Below are 18,488 nucleotides of genomic sequence, written 5' to 3'. Positions count from 1 at the left end.
TAAACGAAAGAGTTATGCAGTCGGCAAAAATTCAATAGCCATTGGCGTAGCTCACACGATTCGACAATAAAATGAAATTTAGCAATTCAATTTAATGCGTTATTTGTCGTAGATTTTACCGTGCAAGGCATATTGATTTACTCCTTGGCCAACAACAGGATAGCATCCGGACAGAGTGTGAGAGATAATTGCCAGCAGCCAACAGCCAGCCAACAGCCAGCCAAGAGCCAGCCAGCCAGCCAGCCAGCCAACAGCCTGGTGGCATACACATGAGACCCGTCGCCATATGAAGATTTATGGCTGCTGCTACAACGAAATCAAATAACAATTTCGCCTTTCATTAAATTCAACTTTTGTGTCGCACTTTAAGATTCACAGGCATTATCAGGCATTAGCCAGCGCAACAGCAACGGAATTGGGCTTGGGGTTTCCTTTTTTCATTCTCTTCTGCTTTTTTTTTTGCCACTTTGTCGCCTAAACATAAACATTTAAAGATTCAAAGAGGCAAAACAAAGAAGCAAGGAGAAAGAAAGAGGCAAAAAGAAAAAAAAATGACACTGCCAGCATAAGCATAATCCATTTTCCATTTTAAATAAAATTCCAAGTGAACAGACACGGCAAAGCAAGGCACAAGCAGAGGCAACCGAATAACCTGCCGCATCCTTTGTCCTGGCATCGGTCGCTATTTGCCTTTTTTTTGGTTGTTGTTGGTGTTGTTGTCGAACGCCCGCTTTTTCGGTGGCAACGGCACAAACACACTTAAAACATGAGCATGAAAAACATTTACATAAAATCGTCTTAAAGTATTTGCCGCCTCATCGTCAAGGCAAAAATGAGAGTGAAAAAAAAAACCACGACCAAAATAAGCGAAAGGAAGGCAAAGGACTTGCCGCACCCGTAGGCCAAATAAATTACACAAAGTGTCGTCGGGCCCGTTTTGTGGGCCGTTTTATGGCATTTAATATGACAACGATAAGGAGAGATGGAAAGACAGAGAGAGAGAGAGAGAGATTGGGAGTGAGTGCTTGATCCGAGAGAGCTAAAATTGCATTTAATTTAAAATTTTAGTTAACAATCTAAAAATGTTAAAAGAACTTTTCATTTGCATTTAACCATAATGAAAATTTGGCCCACTGAATGCAAACATAATTAGCCCCAAAAAAGTTTCGTATGTGCTGGCTAATTGAATTTCCTGCTCGAATTGCATTGCTTAAATAAATTTGTAGTTTATAATTTGCTGCTGAACTGAGGATAGTAAACTTTCAAATCATGCAATTTGTTTTTACCACCCTTTCTCCTTTCGCCACATGTGTATGTCTATGTATGTATGTGTGTCCCCACAGTGAGCTTTCGGGGATTGCTCACAACGTTTTCCGGCCACAAGAGAAATCAAAAAAAAAAGTTGAAAATCAAATGAAAAGCAAAAGAGGGCAGAGGGCGAATGAAAGGCCAGATTCAGATTGACAGCAACTCCGTTGCGTGTTCTGCCCAATCCGCCCACCCAAAAAAATTGGCTGTAGCTCTTGGCTGTGGCAGCAAATTTAATTTGGCATATGAGTTTAACTTTTACATTCATAAATCCAGAGATGATTCATGTAGTTGCACAGCACAACACAAGCCCACAAGTCCATCTCTTTGGACTCTGGTCCGGCTCCCTTCCATCTAATTAGTTATGCAAAAGTTTTACTCAGCTGAGCTAGTAGAATTTCTTTTTTCCTCTCCCTTTTTTTTTTATTATTGCCAAGGTTGCTCCCTTGGGTCAATTTTAATTACGCTCATTTGGAGCCTTTTAACGTAAATGGAAAAAATACAACAAAAATACATGCACCCCACTCACACGCACACACACACACACACAAAGTACAAGTGAAATAACAAAACACAAAAATGGGGGAAAAAAGGAAAAAGAAACGAAATTTTAAATTAAAAATAAAAACCCGTAAAGCAGGGCGTGTAAAATTTGACAGCGGCAACGAAGTGAAAATTGCCAAAGCATAATTGAGAGAGAGAGAGAGAGAGAGAGGTGGAAGTAAAGGGCATAGGTGGCAGAGAGGGGACAGAGTAAGAGTTTTCATTCACAAAGCAGAAAAAGAAATGGGATTTCGGTTTTCCACTCGACACTTCTTTTTTGTACTCTTTACATTTTTCTTCTTCTTTTATTTTGTCCTACAAGTTAAGAGGGTTTATTACATTTATCAAAGTGTTAAATAACAAAATCTTCAAGGAACAAAAGAAGAAACAAAATAATAAGTCCCTAAAAGGTATTTGTTTTTTTAAATGCATTCCAAAATGTATGCAAAAAGTTTCTCCAGTTTAAGCTTTATGGCAATTAATAGAAATATTAGTTAATTGATATTCTTTGAAATTATTTCTTTGTCTTTCTTTTTTTTATGATTTTGAAAACTAATTTTGCTGATAATTCAGACTCCTTAAGACCAATGAGTTTACACACCATTGATAGCATACTTTTTTGGGTACCACGAAGTTGCCTTAATTATAAAGGGTATATCCTAGTCCACATTATGCATTCTTATTATTTTTTGGTTTTTTTTCATCTTTTTTGGTACTTTTTCTTTTCGACTTTTGTGCATAATTCAAAATTTGCACATTGACATTCGAGAGCGGTTCGGGTCATGTTATAAATATTAATTTCCTCGTTCACCACTTTGTTGGCATGTTCTTGTTCTTGCTCTTGTTGTTTTTTATTATTTTTCAAATTCCGTTGGCATACTTTTCCTTTAGATAAGCCTTTGACTTACCTTCGTTGCTGCTGCTGCTTCTGGCGCATACTTAACAATTCATTTGCCAAATTCCTTCTTATTTTGCATGCCAAAGTCAAGAGTCAAAGTCGAGTGCTTCGCCCACACCTCCTGCATGCGTTCCAGAATCATCAATCACCATAATTCAGGAAGACTTTGACGTATATACATTCATACTTATGCTTATATATCAGCACCTACATCCGTACGTACACACATTGCTCATGCAGAGCCCCAGCTCATTTCCACAAATGAAGCGCACATTTTCCAGTTCGCTTTAATGTTTTGTCAAAGAGGCAAGAGTCAAGCAGCCCGCTCGCTCACTGGGTTTGTCTTTCATTAGCACAAGTGACAGTTGTGCAGGAGAAATGGCAGTAGGACTAAAAATGGTATGAAACAGCAGATGATTAGGATGAGGTGGCGAAGGAGGAACAGGAGCAGGAGCAAATGGAGATGGCAACGCCTTGCATTCGCCTTTGTCTTGAATTGTCTCTCTGTATGTATACTTGCTGGCGGCGCCAAAGCTTTATTGAGTTATTGTTCCATCCTCATTGTCTGTGTTGTTTTATATTTTTCCTTTTTGTTCCGTTGCCCCACCCAGGAAGTGGCGCACTCATTCCACAGCCTTAATGATATCTTTTTATCAGACCCGCAATGCTCAGCGACGCTTGAAACTGCATTAAAGGCCGCGGGCTTTCCAAAAAAAGACGAGAAATTCATGTGCAGTCGTTATTGTCTCTTTGAAGATAAATCCATTTCACTCAAGCAATGTCCCTTTTTGTTTTTGCAAGAGAATCTCATTTTGTTTGATCAAATTAGTGGAATTTCATGGGATTAGATGGGAGAATATTGACACAGAGAGAGAGAAATAAACACGAAACATAATTTGTAACTTTGCTTAATCTTATTCAAAAATATTAGTAAGAAACGATGCAGATGTTATTTTAGTTGCAATTGCTCTATACTCATTGTCCCTTTTAATGGAGTGAACAATTGAGAAAAGAAAATGACACCTAGGCAACTTGAAGTCGACAGGGCAAGCGTAAAAGCTTCAGGAAATTCACTGTGCAAATAAAATCAGTCACTTGCAAGGCAGAAAAACAGACTCAAGAATGTACTTACCATGTACCTACATACATACATATATTTATACTATACATTGCCGACATCCTACCTAGTGGGTAGGTGGAAAAGAAAAATGAATGAACCCTAAATCACTTTCACTGCCTTTGCCCACTTTCATTTCCATGTTTGCTGTGATTGTGGCCGCACAGACAGAGCCTTGGCAACTTGGTAGGGAGTGCTGGGAAATCGTCTGGTAGTGGTCCTGTCGGTGGCGTATGCTGCACATCAAGTTCAGTTGTTGATCATAAAACTTGCAACACACGCACACACCCACCAACCCACCTAGGCTAGTTGCCAACACAGGTAAATAAATAAGGAAGCAGCAGCAAGAAAAAAGCCAACTCAATCCAATTTAAACCACACTTGCCCGACCCCTATCGTTTCCCACTTTGCTATACTCTTACTCTATGAGGAGGTAAAACTAAATACCAAAATATGTTTATAGCAAAGAATTTTTAGTTAAATAAGAGAAACAGAACCAGTTAGTTAACAGAAATAGTTAATTACAATTTATATTTTAGTACGTTAAACAGTTTAAGTCATTCATGTTTTCTGTCTAAAATAAGAGAGTCCCATCGTTCATAGGGAATGGAGGCTTCGTTTTGAATAAAACTTGGTATACTTTCTACTCTCATCACCAACAAATCATTTGTAGCGCCTTCCTGGCTGACTCTATGTCTCTCCTCTGTCGTTTGTCTATCTGTCTGCCTGACTGTATGTATGTATGTATGTGTGTGTGTCTCTGTGCCAATCCCAGCACCACTCTATATGGCCTTGTGTTTCTTCTCTTTTATTTCTGTTGTTATATACAATATGTATGTGCATATGTAGTAGTTGTCGTTGCCGTTGTCAGCTTTGTGGTTACATATAAGTATGAATGAATATATGTTTGTTTCTCTGTGTATGTGTGTGTTTGTACTTTGCGTGCTGTGCCTGTCCTTTTTTCTTTCAACTTTTTGCCCTGTCGGTACAAAAATGTCTGAGAGAGTGTGTGTGTGTATGGCTGCCTCTATTGTGCTAATAGGCCAACACTATCATATTTTAACAGGCTTTATTTACACACACAAACGTTCACTGAACATTACAACACAAAATAAAAGGATATCTGTGTGTATACGCATATCCCTTTGACTCTATATATTTCAGTTGCCTTGTGTTTACCCTTAAATCGTTCACTACCCTTCCAGAGGGCCAGTGCCAGCCGCAGCTGCACTTACCTTTCATAACGCGCAGTTACGCGCTGTTTCTCTGTTTCTCTCATACGCACACACACATGACAGCCATGTCCTGCCACCCCCATATAGCCACCTATATAAGTAGTGACTCTGGCACCATGATTGGCATTTTTTAAGCAACGCCATTTTTCCCATTTTCTTTTCGGATTTTTTTTTTTGTTGTTGGCATTGTTCCCTGATAAAAATGCCAAAAATGACAGGTTTTATAATTGGCGATAAAATGCCATTACCAAGGAGACAATGTGAGCGACAATCCTCAGATGGGTCACGTGTTTGCCACTTGTGAGTGAAGGGACTTCAATACTCTATTAAAAAACAGCCGCTGTTGCTGCTACTTAACCCAAAACGATTTCCTTTTCGAAATTGCCATTTGTACTGAAAGTACTTGGAAAATAAAATGAAGGGTCATAAATTGCTTCTTTTTCGGTTCTTAAACATGTGCAGTCAATAAAATTTTTAATGGTTACTTCTCCCGCCCTCTTTCTGGAAATGTTGATAACTTTGACTCCGAGTTAAAGTAGCAGGCCGGGCAAATTGTTTGACATGAGCAGCGAAAACTGAATTTATAGAGCTCGGAACGGAAGTTTCAAGTAACTAAACTTCCGTCCGAGGGCGTCAGTAAACTGTAATAAACACTAATAAAAAGTAACGACAAAACTTTCTGCAAAAGGATGCTGCACCGAGGATATGTCCTTGCCCATTTGACTGTCAAATGTAGGCAGGGAAATGACATGGAAATTAAAACAAAAATATGAAATGCGAGCCAGTCAACAGGCGGCAGGAGGCAATGTTAACTCTCCTTCCTAGTCATTTGCCATAAAAGTCAACAACTTTTCCTGGCCCAGCACTGATAAGAGCAGCCATCTCACTGAGGGCCATGTCGTTCTTTTTCCAGTTTCATTTCGATTGAATTACGCGAAATCGTTGTCAGCGCTTAAAAATTAAATTAAGAATTTATTTACTTAAAGGCTGGGCGAGAAAAGAGCCAGCAGAAGCAGAGACTCCAGAGTCACCTATAACCTTATCGACGGTTGCACGCACACCACGCCTCCCCAACATCAGCCACACCCACAACAGAAACAGTCAAGAGACAGAAAGTGATAAGAAATCGATTTGTCACCAGGACGTGAGACTCAATTGGCGCTTAAACAGAAGCCAATGTTGCCACCGCGAATGTCACCAGGCAAGCATAAATAACGTCTCTGTTTGCTTGTGGCGCGAGATGGCGCATTTAAGTTTATTACGAGTTGTTTTACATTAAATCCCTGACTGAGATTCGGATTTATTCTGCCACAAACGAATGCGAGTAAAGAAATTGAAACAAAACACTGTCTTAAGTCCAACTAGTATATGCAATAAGCCAACAACGGGGTATATAAACGTCGATTTTGGGGGGAGTAATGTGCACGTGCTGTGTGTTGATTTATTTTCGATTTACAAGTAAATCCTCAAGTGAAATATAATTTCCATGTGTTTATTTTAAGCAAAAATTTGTCGAAGTGATTGAGACAAAGGCCTGAAGCTCCCTCCTCTTCCACCAAAACCAGCTGTGAGATAAGCCTGCTTCAATTCTCTATGCCTTATTTGAGCCTCACTGTCTCTCCCACTCGTTTCTTTTGACAATTCACAGTGAATTCCTTTTGCCACATAATGTTGCGGATAGCAAGTATTTTTTTTTCTCATTTTGGCTAGACGCGAAACGTAAAGATAAATGTTTCCTCCGTTTACTCTCTCACATGGCTTTTGCCAATTCAAAATGTTTCCCACACGTTTTTCGCTTTGTTTACGTTTCATTGCGTTTTCATCTGCTACTGCTGATGCTCCTTCTACTTCGCATTTGTCTCCATTTTTCCCTGCCAAAGTCTCTGCGGTAATGTTTTCGCCTCAGTTGCACGGCAAATATTTTCAGCATTTGGCTCACAGAAGCCGCAGAATAAACAAGAGCGCGCGCCTTTACATTAACTTTCACTTACTTTATTGTACGCACACATATAGACTGGCACACAAGCACACACACATACACACACAGAAGTACACCCATACTTATACAGGGATAATTTAAACGCTTCATTTCACTTTATTTCGGCTGCGATTTCAATTTAAATTCCATGATTTCAAATTTTTCGCTTGCAGCTTCTTTCGCTTTGGCTTCCATTTGATTTTTTTCCCTTTTCTTTAGATTTTCCTCTTTTGGCTTTCAAAAGAAAAAATGCTCATAAAAACCAAGTGGATTTTCTCGATTTTAATATTTAATTCAAGATTTGTGGCAAGTTTCGTTTTCGCAGCAGCTTGTAAAATTAAAATGAATAAAGAAACATGAATGAAAATGAAAGGATGAAATTTACTTCAAGTAACTAACTTTCACATACTGCATATCCTTTTGATTAGCTTTCACTGAGAGAGTTTATCTTGTTGTTTTCGAAAGACTAAAGGACAACGAATTTGCATAACTAAAGTCCAAACAAGTTTGTGTTGCAATTTATTATAGATAAAGTAGCTGACTTTAAAAAGTATCGCTTTCATATCCAATTAAATGTATGAAGTTCAAGAAATAAAGCCAAAAATCTAAATTATTTATGTTACAATTCTATCCATGAAGACAATTAGACAATAAAAGCAGCTGATTTGGAGTCAATTTTACCACGACACACGGGACAACTATTTGAGATATGTTGTGAGCAGTCCTCGCACAAACAGACATGGCCACATGGCAGAATAATTATCTCTTTGGGATTTGCCGAGCAGACCACACAACGTTGATCCTCACTGAGATTCTGTGGACGCATTAAAGCTCGTCTCTCGCGGCGCTTTTCCTCCAGGCGGTTACGAACATCCGCTTCGGCACGTTGCTGCTTCCTTTTGAGATAAAGTTTTCTTGCAATAAGCCCCAAAAGGACAATGGATATCGAACCATAGAAAACCATGCGAAAGATTAAAGCCGATTTGCCTTCTTCTACTCGTTGTATCAATGTGGCCTTGGTTGCCGTAGTCAGAATCAAAGATCCATCTTGGGAGGGTTGCATACGCAACACTTTGCCATCTAGTTCCAGTTCTCCAATGGCTGTTAGAACACTTCCCTCTCGGAGCACTGCCTCTGAGGTCTGTAAGCCACGTTGTCTGATGCCAGAGATAAAGCCAAAAAGATGATCCCACAGTGTCAAGGTAGCTGGTTCGTAATTGTCATAGATCACATCCACATCCAATACTTCAGCACGAAGCGCATCTACTATCTCAACCCCATGTGCCTGATTGCGCAAATCAAAAGGCACCAAATTGGAGGACTCATGCAGCACTTTCAGATTGTCAGTCCAAAATCCAGCAAATCCACGTGTGAATCGATGTTCCGTCAGCTTCACAATTTGCAATACTCCACTCACTCCGGGCACAAGGGAGCTCCGTATAGGCTGCCCTATAGGCGTTACTGTACCCCGTATCACCGCATACGGTATCTTCTTGTCCTGTTGCTTTTCCAAAGTACGACTTAAATCGCCATCAATGGGCAGTTGGACTGCCGATTTTAACATGTTTCCACTATGCTTGTAATTAACATATTGCCGCAGACATAATCCCAAGATCACTAAATCTACTCCAAGTCCTATTGACTCGTATAAAATATCCATGTTTTCAAGAAAAAATAATTTATACTTTGTTTGCGATGTGTCAAGGGGTTTCTGTGTGAAAAATATGAATAGAGTTTCAGTGTGGATTCTAGAGACAGTTGGGTGAACTTCCAAAGCCTGCTGCCTATTGGGAAATATTTGTTAAAAAACTAATTAACTTTGTGAATCTATAGTTTAGTCATTTATTAACCATTTATTAAAAGTCATGCCTTTTTTTGCTTATTGAAAAGTACACTTAAACTTTAAAAACTTTTGACAAATTATTGCAAAAGCATCGTGTTGTAAGTATAAAAATGTACTTAGATGTTTTAAATATGCATGGTTTTTTCTTTTTCTTTTGTTGGCATTCGTCTCTTCGTTTTAGTTTGACTGTTTACTTTCAATTTGCTTGCATTCCATCTCAATTTGAGTTCCGGCAATGACTCTCTGTCCAACTAAATGTCGATGCGCATCGCTTGGCAAATATTTGCGTTTTATTAACATTTTCTATGGCACTTGGCGGCAAAATGTGTTCCTGGATTTTGGTTCCATGTTGCACTGCAACTAGCAAAGGGAACTACAGCTACTAAACTACCTGCCACCTACCATGGGCGTTATCCTTGTCATCGTCAGCGTCCTCGTCGTCGTCATTTGACTGGCGAAAATATTAACTGGCATATTTCACTGGCAGAGCCGTCAAATAACTGAAGCTGTCAGTTGGGTAAAGAATTTTCTATGTGACTATCAAGTGGAATTCCCCAAAGCAAAGGAAAGCAACAACAAAATATAAGAGAGAGAATAGAGGAGAAATTTAAGTGAAATGCATTGTTTCGCACAAAAGCATGCAAATGTCCAGGGCTATTCTGTCAGTTATGCGGCGTTATTTGAGTGAGGAAGAGAAGGAAAAGTTTTTTAGCATTTTAGTCGGGCGGGCTAAACTTTCGTCTTTTATACGGAATGTCTTTCATTAGCTTAATGCCCCAAAAATGGAATTTCAGAGCTTTGACAAAGTTGGCTCACATAGCTAATGGTCAGCTGGATGGGCAGCCACAGCTCATAAGCGAAGCGACACGGATGAGTGTCAGGTTGGTGGACTTGACCGGGTAAAAAGTTCACTTAAGGGGCATCGCTTGCCTGCCTAATGTACCGGCAATTCACTCTGCAAGGGGTTTTCCTAGCAACGGCAGCAGCAAGAGCAGGAGCAAGAGCAATCAAATTCATTAGGATGCGGAAATTCGCAAAAGTAAGAGCAAGAGGGTTAAGTCAAGAATATGCCACCATGAAACCATGTTGGGGGTATTAGTGGTTGCCTGCTCGGTCGCTCTGCCGGTCTGTCGGTCGGTTGGTTTGCTGGTTGGTTTTAACACTTGAGGCTGGCGTTGAGAGGCGGGCGACCATTATCGTAGACAGGAGGAACCGACGACCCACGGCCACGACCATAAATGGCTGCGTTAGCGTGCAAGTATAGTGACAGGGACAAGCTGCTACCTCAGTGGCAGTCTGAGCTGGTGTTGCCTCAGTTCCTGCTGAATGTGGCACAAAGATACATATAACTAAGTACATATATAGATAAACAAGCTGCTGCTGCTGCTGCTACTGCCATAACCGCACATATTGCTCATAAACACCGCCATAAAAGTGACACAAACAAAAGCCCAAAACAAATATGTGATAAAGACAACGGCAACAACAACAACGACAAGAACACATACACATAGAGAACATAGCAGACAATAACTAACACAACTAAAGAAATCCTTGTCAGTTGTCCGCCATTTTCCATTTTAATGGCCCTATTGGATTTGGCTAAGTAAAAACTTTGGTCACTTGCAGGCATAAAACTAGCAATAAACCAAAAGAACATGTTTTATTTATTTGTTGCGACTTCATTTTAAAGTCCATAAAAATCCATCAGTAAGCTACAATCTATGTACATAGTCGCTGGGCTAGGCCACTACGAATTGCCTAAGGGCGTATACGTAATACGATTCTAAAATATAAGAGGGAAAACTGCAACATCTTTGTTTTACTTTGCCCTGGTCTGATTGTCAACGCTTCCGCCAATTAAACGCAGCATCCAGCAACAGCGGAAAAGGCAAAAAGTTGCAAAACACAAAGCGTATGGTCGGTGGGGGAATTTTGGGGGGAGGGGGGTTAGAGAAATAGTAAGGAAACTGAGCAGATTATTGCATTTGTTGTTCGCTTTGGCTTTGCCTTCCGTTTCTGCCATTTTGTGTGTTGATGAACGTTTAGCGTCATTAAAGAAGCAACAAGAGCAGCAACAACAACATAGGCAATGGCCAGAGAATAACTGAGAGAATAAGGCGGAAGGCAGTTGTATTCAGCAGTTGTCTTCTCTTCTCTTCTGTTTTTTTGTTTTTTTTTTTTCATTTTTGGGGCATGCAATGGATGAAAAGATTCCAGTTGTGCCTGCAGCAACTTTGAGTGCAAGTTGGCAAGCGCCACACGCAGGCTGCATGTTATTTTCCATTGTTATTGTTGCCTTCAAACCAACAGTAGAAGACAAATAACAACAAAAAAGCAAGAATAAGTAAAACAACAATAACAACAACTAACTGGAGAAGCAGTAGATGACGAAGAAACTAGGCTTCGTCGTCGTCATCATCATCATCATTATCATCATCACCAGCTCCTGTTCAAATTAAACTGAAAATCTTGTCTGCCTGCCAGACAAAGCGCAGTCCCCACACAGGTACGGACTATCATTAAGAAAAATAGGGCCTAAGCATATATTTTGATATGGGAAGATACTTTCCTACTAGATTTTAAATATTTCTTCGCCCAAAAACTAATTAGCCATAATGAAGTTTACATTAATTTTTAGCTGTATATGGACATAACGTGCCATCTTTTTAATAAATCTCCCAAATTGTATAATAAAGAGGGATAGAGAAAGAGAGATAATTAAAAAATTACAAAATTTGTCTGGTTTTACATCACTGTCAACTAATGTGACCATTAGAATTATATTATCTACTCTGTCTTAATCCAGTCCTGTCTGGTCCATTCAGCGGCCTCCATTTCTCCACTTATCACGCAATGTTGCCGGAGGGGGCCAAAGTGGCAGCACTTTTTCTAGCACAGAGAGTCCTACATACTTTCTCCATTACTCTGACTCAGTGCCTCCTTGTTGTTTTCTAGGTTCCCTGAGCCAGCGAATGTTGTAATTAAACTTAAAGAATTGTGCCATTGGGCACAAAGAAGGGGAGAGAGAAAGGTAGAGTTAAAGGGAAAAACCTTTATAAACAAAAAAGCCATTTGCCGATCCCCAGTCGGAATAATCGATATCCCTTTAACTTTGGCATTGATGGGTTAAGCTCACGCTTAATGGCCATCCAAGTTGACACAGCCTGGGCAAAATAGAAGAAGCATGAAAAAAAAAATGGCCAACAACATTACCAGTCGAGTGATGAGTGAGACGATATGGGGTCTGGGACTGGGGCTAGGACTGCGGCTGAGGGGTGAGTGAGGCAGCAAAACTTTTATGTTGATTTATTAAATTAATTGCTTCCTCATGGTGCTGCCGCATCCCCCGTTGAGGTGGTAATGGTAATGCTGGCAGCAGCGCAATGGTGGTTGACTTTTATTTGTGTTTAATTTAATTTATACGAAATATGGCAAACTTTTCTTTTTCTTCTTCCTTTTTTTTTTTTTTTGTATTTTTACGATGCCAACTTTTTTGATGCTTGAAATTGTTTAGCTGCGTTAGATAGTGAAGGAAGTGTGTGGGGTGGGGGTGAAGGCGAACGCACACAAGTTTTTGCTGAATAAAATAGTTCTGCTTAGTTTTGCTTATGTAGTATGTACTTAGATTGTGGTCGGAGGTACAAGTTATTATATTTATAGCAGATGATTTATACGCTGAATGCACGCCAATGTCTTGAAGGCAAAATGGAATTCAAGTTCTACGTGTTGCTGTTCCACACAATTTCCGGACAGGACACGCTCCGTCAACTGACAGCTAGCACTTTATCACTCACCCAGTGAAAGACAGAGACCTACCTAGAGTGTGTGTGTGTGTGTGTGCGGGAGAGAGAGAGCAAGTGAGTAGGAGAGAGAAATCGCATCGCATCGGAGTTGATTTAATGTCGCCTACAGCCAAAGACTTTGGATGGTGCCATGCGTGCGGATTCCGGACTCTGTCCTCTGTTGGGTGTGTTCTGTGTATTTCGCCTCTTGTTCGATTTGTAGCGATTCTTTGAATTTTCCAACATCTAGCTACAATTTGCTATTGTTATTCAAGCTCTTACCTCACCACGTTCGAAAAGAAATGATGCCACAAAACCCCACAGTGCAAAATGCTCATTTATTTTGTAAAGTAAGAATCCAGTAAGCGAGTGCGTCTCAAATGCCCGTTTCTGATGATGATGAGGAGGAGTTGGGTTGGGGGGTGTGTGGGTGAAGTTAACTACGGGAATATGTTGCACGTTAAGCGTTCACTTCAGAATTTATTGCTGGGCGTCTGCGCGTTTGACTGTCAACCCATAAAAAACTTCCTTACTGAACGACAGAGTGAGGCAGCCAGCAAGGACCCTTACCCATTGGCATTGGCCAACTGAGTTGGAGGCTCCGGTTGCGGGTCTGAGGCTAGCCGTTTATTGCGTTTACAGTTACTTAATTCTTTTGCATGAACTTGCCACAAAACAACAATAATAATTGCTCACCTTTTAGCTCTGTCGCCATATTGACTTCTCCTCATTTTCCTTTCTCTCTCTCTCTCGTTGCAGGTAAGTGCTGGAAAAGGCGTGCCACTTGCCAGGTGACAAAAAACAAGAAGAAGAAAAAACATTTTGATCGTTGAAAACTTTTTGAAAATTACTTTAACTGATGCCCGGGTATTACAGAGCAGTTTTTGTTTTTCTCTTTTCTTGTTCGTGTTGCTTTCAACCTGATGTTGCCACATTTTGTTGCTCTTGATGATGCTCTTGTTACCGTTGCCGTTGTTGTTGTTGTTTTTATTGTTCGCTGTCGTTACGCACATTGATTGTGTTTTGAGTGACGGGTACCGCAAAAAAAGCTTTTAAGTCATTAATTTCATTTTTGAGAGCCATTCTCAAAGGATTTTTGAAGTGAACGAGAACCATTTTTGATGCCTGGCTGCCTCGATGAATGCTGGAAGCCCCGCCCATCAGTCATTAAGGCAGTTTACAGTCTATGTATACCATACATACATACATTCAGCCCCTATCCCCAATGCTTAAAAATAAACCAAGTAAATGCTCTTCATTAGGCAAACGAAACGTATTATAAATGTTACAGAAACAAAAATAAATTTGCTAATAACCGAGATTTATGCATTAGAGCACAGGCACACATGCAATTCATCCTTTGGCCAAATACATAATGAAAAGTCAACAAAATAAGAGAAGGAAACTATAAATATAAACTAAAAAAATTATAATATACCCTAGAACAAAGTATAAAGCTAAAGATAAACTAGTAAGAACTAACGATAACACCTATAAAGGCTCTACGAAACAGCAGAAGAAGGAATAGTTTAATAGTTTTTGGGGATAGATACGTTTTTATCAACTTCTTAAGTGTTTCCCTTAAAAACTTAATGTTAATCTTTTATATCTCGATGGATCCTCACCGCCTGTTGCCTTGACTTACCCAGGTTCTCCAAACTCCTTTCAACATACCTCATTGTTCAACTGAAACAAGGAGAAAGATAAAAACTGGACAATGTTTAAAGATACGTATAGAATGATGTGTGGATGTTTGTATGGATATGTATGTGTGTGTGTATGGTAAAGAGAAATAGCAATCTACATAAAAATGAATCAAATAAATTAGTTTCCCAATTTTTGAAGCCAAAAGTGAAGAAAGTCAAAACAACAAAAACAAAAACCCAAAATGAAAAGACGAAGGAAAGGGTGGCAAAGTCATATGGGCGTTAGTCAAGCAGCTAACAGACTCTGTGGGCGTGTCTAGGCCTAGGGAAAACTGGGAGATGATGTGGTTGCCATACAACTTTTGTCTTATTTGATTAAATAATTTCCACTTAACTTCTTACTTTGTTCATCCTTTTTTGCCACAGCATCTTCAACGTTAGCGTCTTTATTTCTCAGCTTGGCAAAGGACTAACAGCCAAAGGACACACAAAAAGGCAATGTAATTAAGAGCACCACACACACACACACACACACTCATAGAGAACTATCTGGCAAATTAGTATGGTAAAACTTAATACATACATGCGGCAGAAGCCAAAGGAGCTAAAGAAATAAAAGGTATCTGTAAGCATACAGTTCGTCCAACATGAATGACTTTTGGCATAAATTTCCAACATTGATTGTGTTAGTGTGTGTCAGTGGGTGGGCTGGTGTGGTGTGTGCGTGAAAAATACACCAAATACTTGGATATTCACACTCGTAGAGACATAGAGAGGCTCTTCACATTTTTCTCTGTCCCATTTGCCTCCTTTGCTCTGTCTTTCTCTCTCTCTCTCTCTCTCTTAAAGCAAAATCAACTTGCCCAGTGTCTGGGAGTCGTGACAGTAAGATTTACAATGTGGCCACATACACGAATGTGAGTGTGCCTGAAGTGTGTAGATGTATGTGTGTGTGTGTGTGTGTGCGTATATGCTCCAGGAACAGACCAGAAAAAGCAGGAGGGCTATAAATGTCTAGGTGGCGCCATTTGGCTGTAAGCTAAGCAAACTGAAATAGGGTTAAAGCAATGCCACAACCAGAGGGTTATTGAGAGTGGGCCAAGAGCCAACTTTTGGGGGTGTGGAGGGTAAAGTAAATGGAACAAGGGTTCGCAAATTGTATTGTTTTTGTGTAAATTAGTTCACTTTGCGTGCATGTGTGTGTGTGTTGTTTCTGTGTGTGTGTGTAGTGTTTGGACCTTTTAATTTGCATGTTTTATGCTCACTTCGAGAGATTTGAGTTGACTTGAGTTGAGTTGGTCTTGTGGTTTAACATAAAATATTAAACTGGCCACATGTGTACCAGTCCCTGACAGGTCCTGTATCCCCTCAACTCCTCCCCCACTACACCATTATATGCCACTGCGTGTGTACGGACTATGCCATAAAGTTTAGCTGTGATCATAATTTATCGCCCCGAATTTCTGTTTGGTTGGCAAGCAAGAACCCAGTTTCAATTTGACTTTTATCCAACTTTTGCATTATTATTATTATTTTTTTCCCCCCTCTTTCGTTTATTTTTATATTTATAATGATTTTTCTTCCTCTGTTTTTTTATGCTGTTTTTGTTTAATTTATTTATTTATGTTTCGTTCAGTAAAACCACTTTAATCAAGCCTACTATAGAGCGGCTCATTTGGCCAGAAAATTAAGCCGAAATAAGCCACCATACACGCACACACATTTAATAGCAAACGTTTGCTATACTCATCATCAGTCTTTGGCTCAACATCAGAATACCCTAGACTAGCTCTAGCTCTATGTAGTTCTCCTTTTCATCTGATGGCTTAAACATCTTGGCATACTCGATTTGTGTGAGGTATATAGAGGGTATGAAAAGGGGAAATGAGTTGCTTAACTAAGAACAAACATTTTATGATCTAGGATTTAAAGAAGCTAAATTATGCATGCTACGCATTTCAAAAAGGGACAATTTTATGTCCAAATAGTGATTTATGTATGTGTACATAGGTAAGAAGTGTCTTAGACAAAGTAAACGAGCAGAGCCCTCATCTTACTTAAGTAACAAATGAAATAAGTTTACAATATTCCATCGCCTACATACATATGAGTGTCGTCTATAATTACTGAACTACCTACATGATCTGACCACAGAAATTTCCATGCTTCTTTGCCACACACTTCAATAACAAAATACAGCACACAACTTACAGATAAATTCTATTTGTGGTAACCTATAATAACTGAATTTCGTACGTGCTGAAGCCAACGGGGCGGTTGCTGCAACTGAGGGAATGTTGCTTGTGGCACATGTTAAACTCTTTACACCGACATAAACAGCGAACGAGAATACGTGCGTGGCATCCATACATTGTAATTGGAAGTCACATAAATGGATTGTGTCTTGAAATTGATGAAAGCGCAACAAAAGGATCTCTGTCACATGCCAACCAGATAAGCATATTACATTGTCTTATTTTTGCCAGAGTTTGCCTGTTTGGCTGCTGCTGCTGCTAGGGGCAAGCAATCAAATGGAAAATGCATCAGCAATCCGCACTTCTCCAGTCACTCAGCTGACATTTTACGCGAGTGCAAGTGAAGTCTTTCCTGCTGCAAAGACACACACACATACACAAAAAATAAAGAAAAAAGAGGAAACAGAAGACCAAAACGAAGAGAACGTAAAAAAAAACACGGCACTGGCGTCTGGTTTCAACGACTGTCAACGGAAATTGCTGTCATTGTGAGCTGGAAACTCCTAGCTACAAGCTCCGAGTGCCAAGTGCAGGGATTCCAGCTTAAGCAACGCTTGGCGGAATACAATTGCCAACCATAAATCTGAAAATCTCAAAAAGGAATACACACTCTCTCTCTCTCTCTCTCTGTGTTGTATACAAAGTTGACATTTGGTCACTCACACTCATCACACGTCTATCTTTTGTCTCTGTTTCTCATATCTATCTATACCTCTTGGCAAAGGCGTAGCCACTTTAGATCAACTCTCGGAAAATTCGGTAATTATAGACCCTTGGGTATTCTACAATTTTGTTTTTCCCATGACTCTTGTCATAACTTGCCAGCAAAATGTCAGGTATTAACAATTTAGTTGTGTTTATGTCAAATTCCTGAAGGGCACAAGGTGGCAAAAGGTTGAAATAATTAGGACACTCCCTAATTGTTACGTACGTAGCACGGTTAACACCATCTGGGACTTGATCTCTGGAAAAATGAATGTGTCTAGTTAGTTCTACCAATTAGTTGAAAAGAAAACTAAAAACAAGGCAAAGCTGAATTAATATTAGAGCTAAGGTTTACCCCCACTAAATAGAATATTGACTATGCCCCTGCTCCAAGACTCTTTTGAGTTTGTTTGTTTATTCTGTTGGCTCTATATAGAGATTGTGAGTGTGTATGTGGGTTTGTGGTCAATAGCACGTACCGTATGTGTCACAAACACATGCGTCAATTTAATAAGAACACGACACACACACACACACACACATTGACATAACAAACTAGACGACCACTAAAATGGGAATAAATGAGATATTACCAATTTGTATTGAATACCTTAAATGGCATAATGGAGTGGCCTTTACATGACTGTTTATCCTGATGGTTGTAGTTCTTGTTTTTGTTCCCTTAAGGTTGTTGTTGTTGTTGCTGTGCAAACACAATTAAATAGCAGACCACCTAGGCAAATACTCGCAAGTCATTAACTGGCGTGTCGATAAGCATAGCAAATGGCCAAGTAATTATTAAGCATATGACACAACACAAAGACAAGAGAAAAAATATAAAAGGAAATATGTCAAAGGCGAGCATTGGCCATTTGGACAAAATGAAGCAAAACATGTGCTGTCTGTCTGCCTGTTAGGATGTTTAGAATGGAGCTGAATCCTCAAATACCATGAATTAAATGGACTACAAAACAACAAAGGCGTACAAAAAACTGAAAAGAAACAAACATACAAACAAACAGACGAACAGACGAGCAATCGCAACAGCAGAAAAATGTTTTTTGGTGGAAAAACCAAACCTAGATGGGAAAATGCGCACCAAATTCGTATACAAATTGTAAAGAAATAAAATTTTAGTATGCGCATATTGATTTTATGATCAGAAATAACTACGC

The 18,488-nt window shown here is 39.6% G+C and overlaps 2 protein-coding genes across 3 annotated transcripts in view; one reads left to right on the top strand and one right to left on the bottom strand.

The window, feature by feature from the left end:
• Octalpha2R (alpha2-adrenergic-like octopamine receptor) overlaps positions 1-18,488 on the top strand; it is a 45,079-nt gene that overhangs the window by 10,029 nt on the left and 16,562 nt on the right. The gene's annotated exons all lie outside the window — the stretch shown is intronic.
• LOC137585165 (mitochondrial E3 ubiquitin protein ligase 1-like) lies at positions 7,571-8,836 on the bottom strand. Its single transcript, XM_068300827.1, has one exon. The coding sequence runs from the start codon at positions 8,737-8,739 to the stop codon at positions 7,723-7,725; it is 1,017 nt and encodes a 338-aa protein (XP_068156928.1). The 5' UTR covers positions 8,740-8,836; the 3' UTR covers positions 7,571-7,722.

Source organism: Drosophila tropicalis, unplaced genomic scaffold (genome assembly GCF_018151085.1).
Source record: "Drosophila tropicalis isolate 14030-0801.00 unplaced genomic scaffold, ASM1815108v1 contig_878, whole genome shotgun sequence".
Lineage (NCBI taxonomy): Eukaryota > Metazoa > Arthropoda > Insecta > Diptera > Drosophilidae > Drosophila > Drosophila tropicalis.
This window is presented reverse-complemented; position numbering and strand designations above follow the sequence as displayed.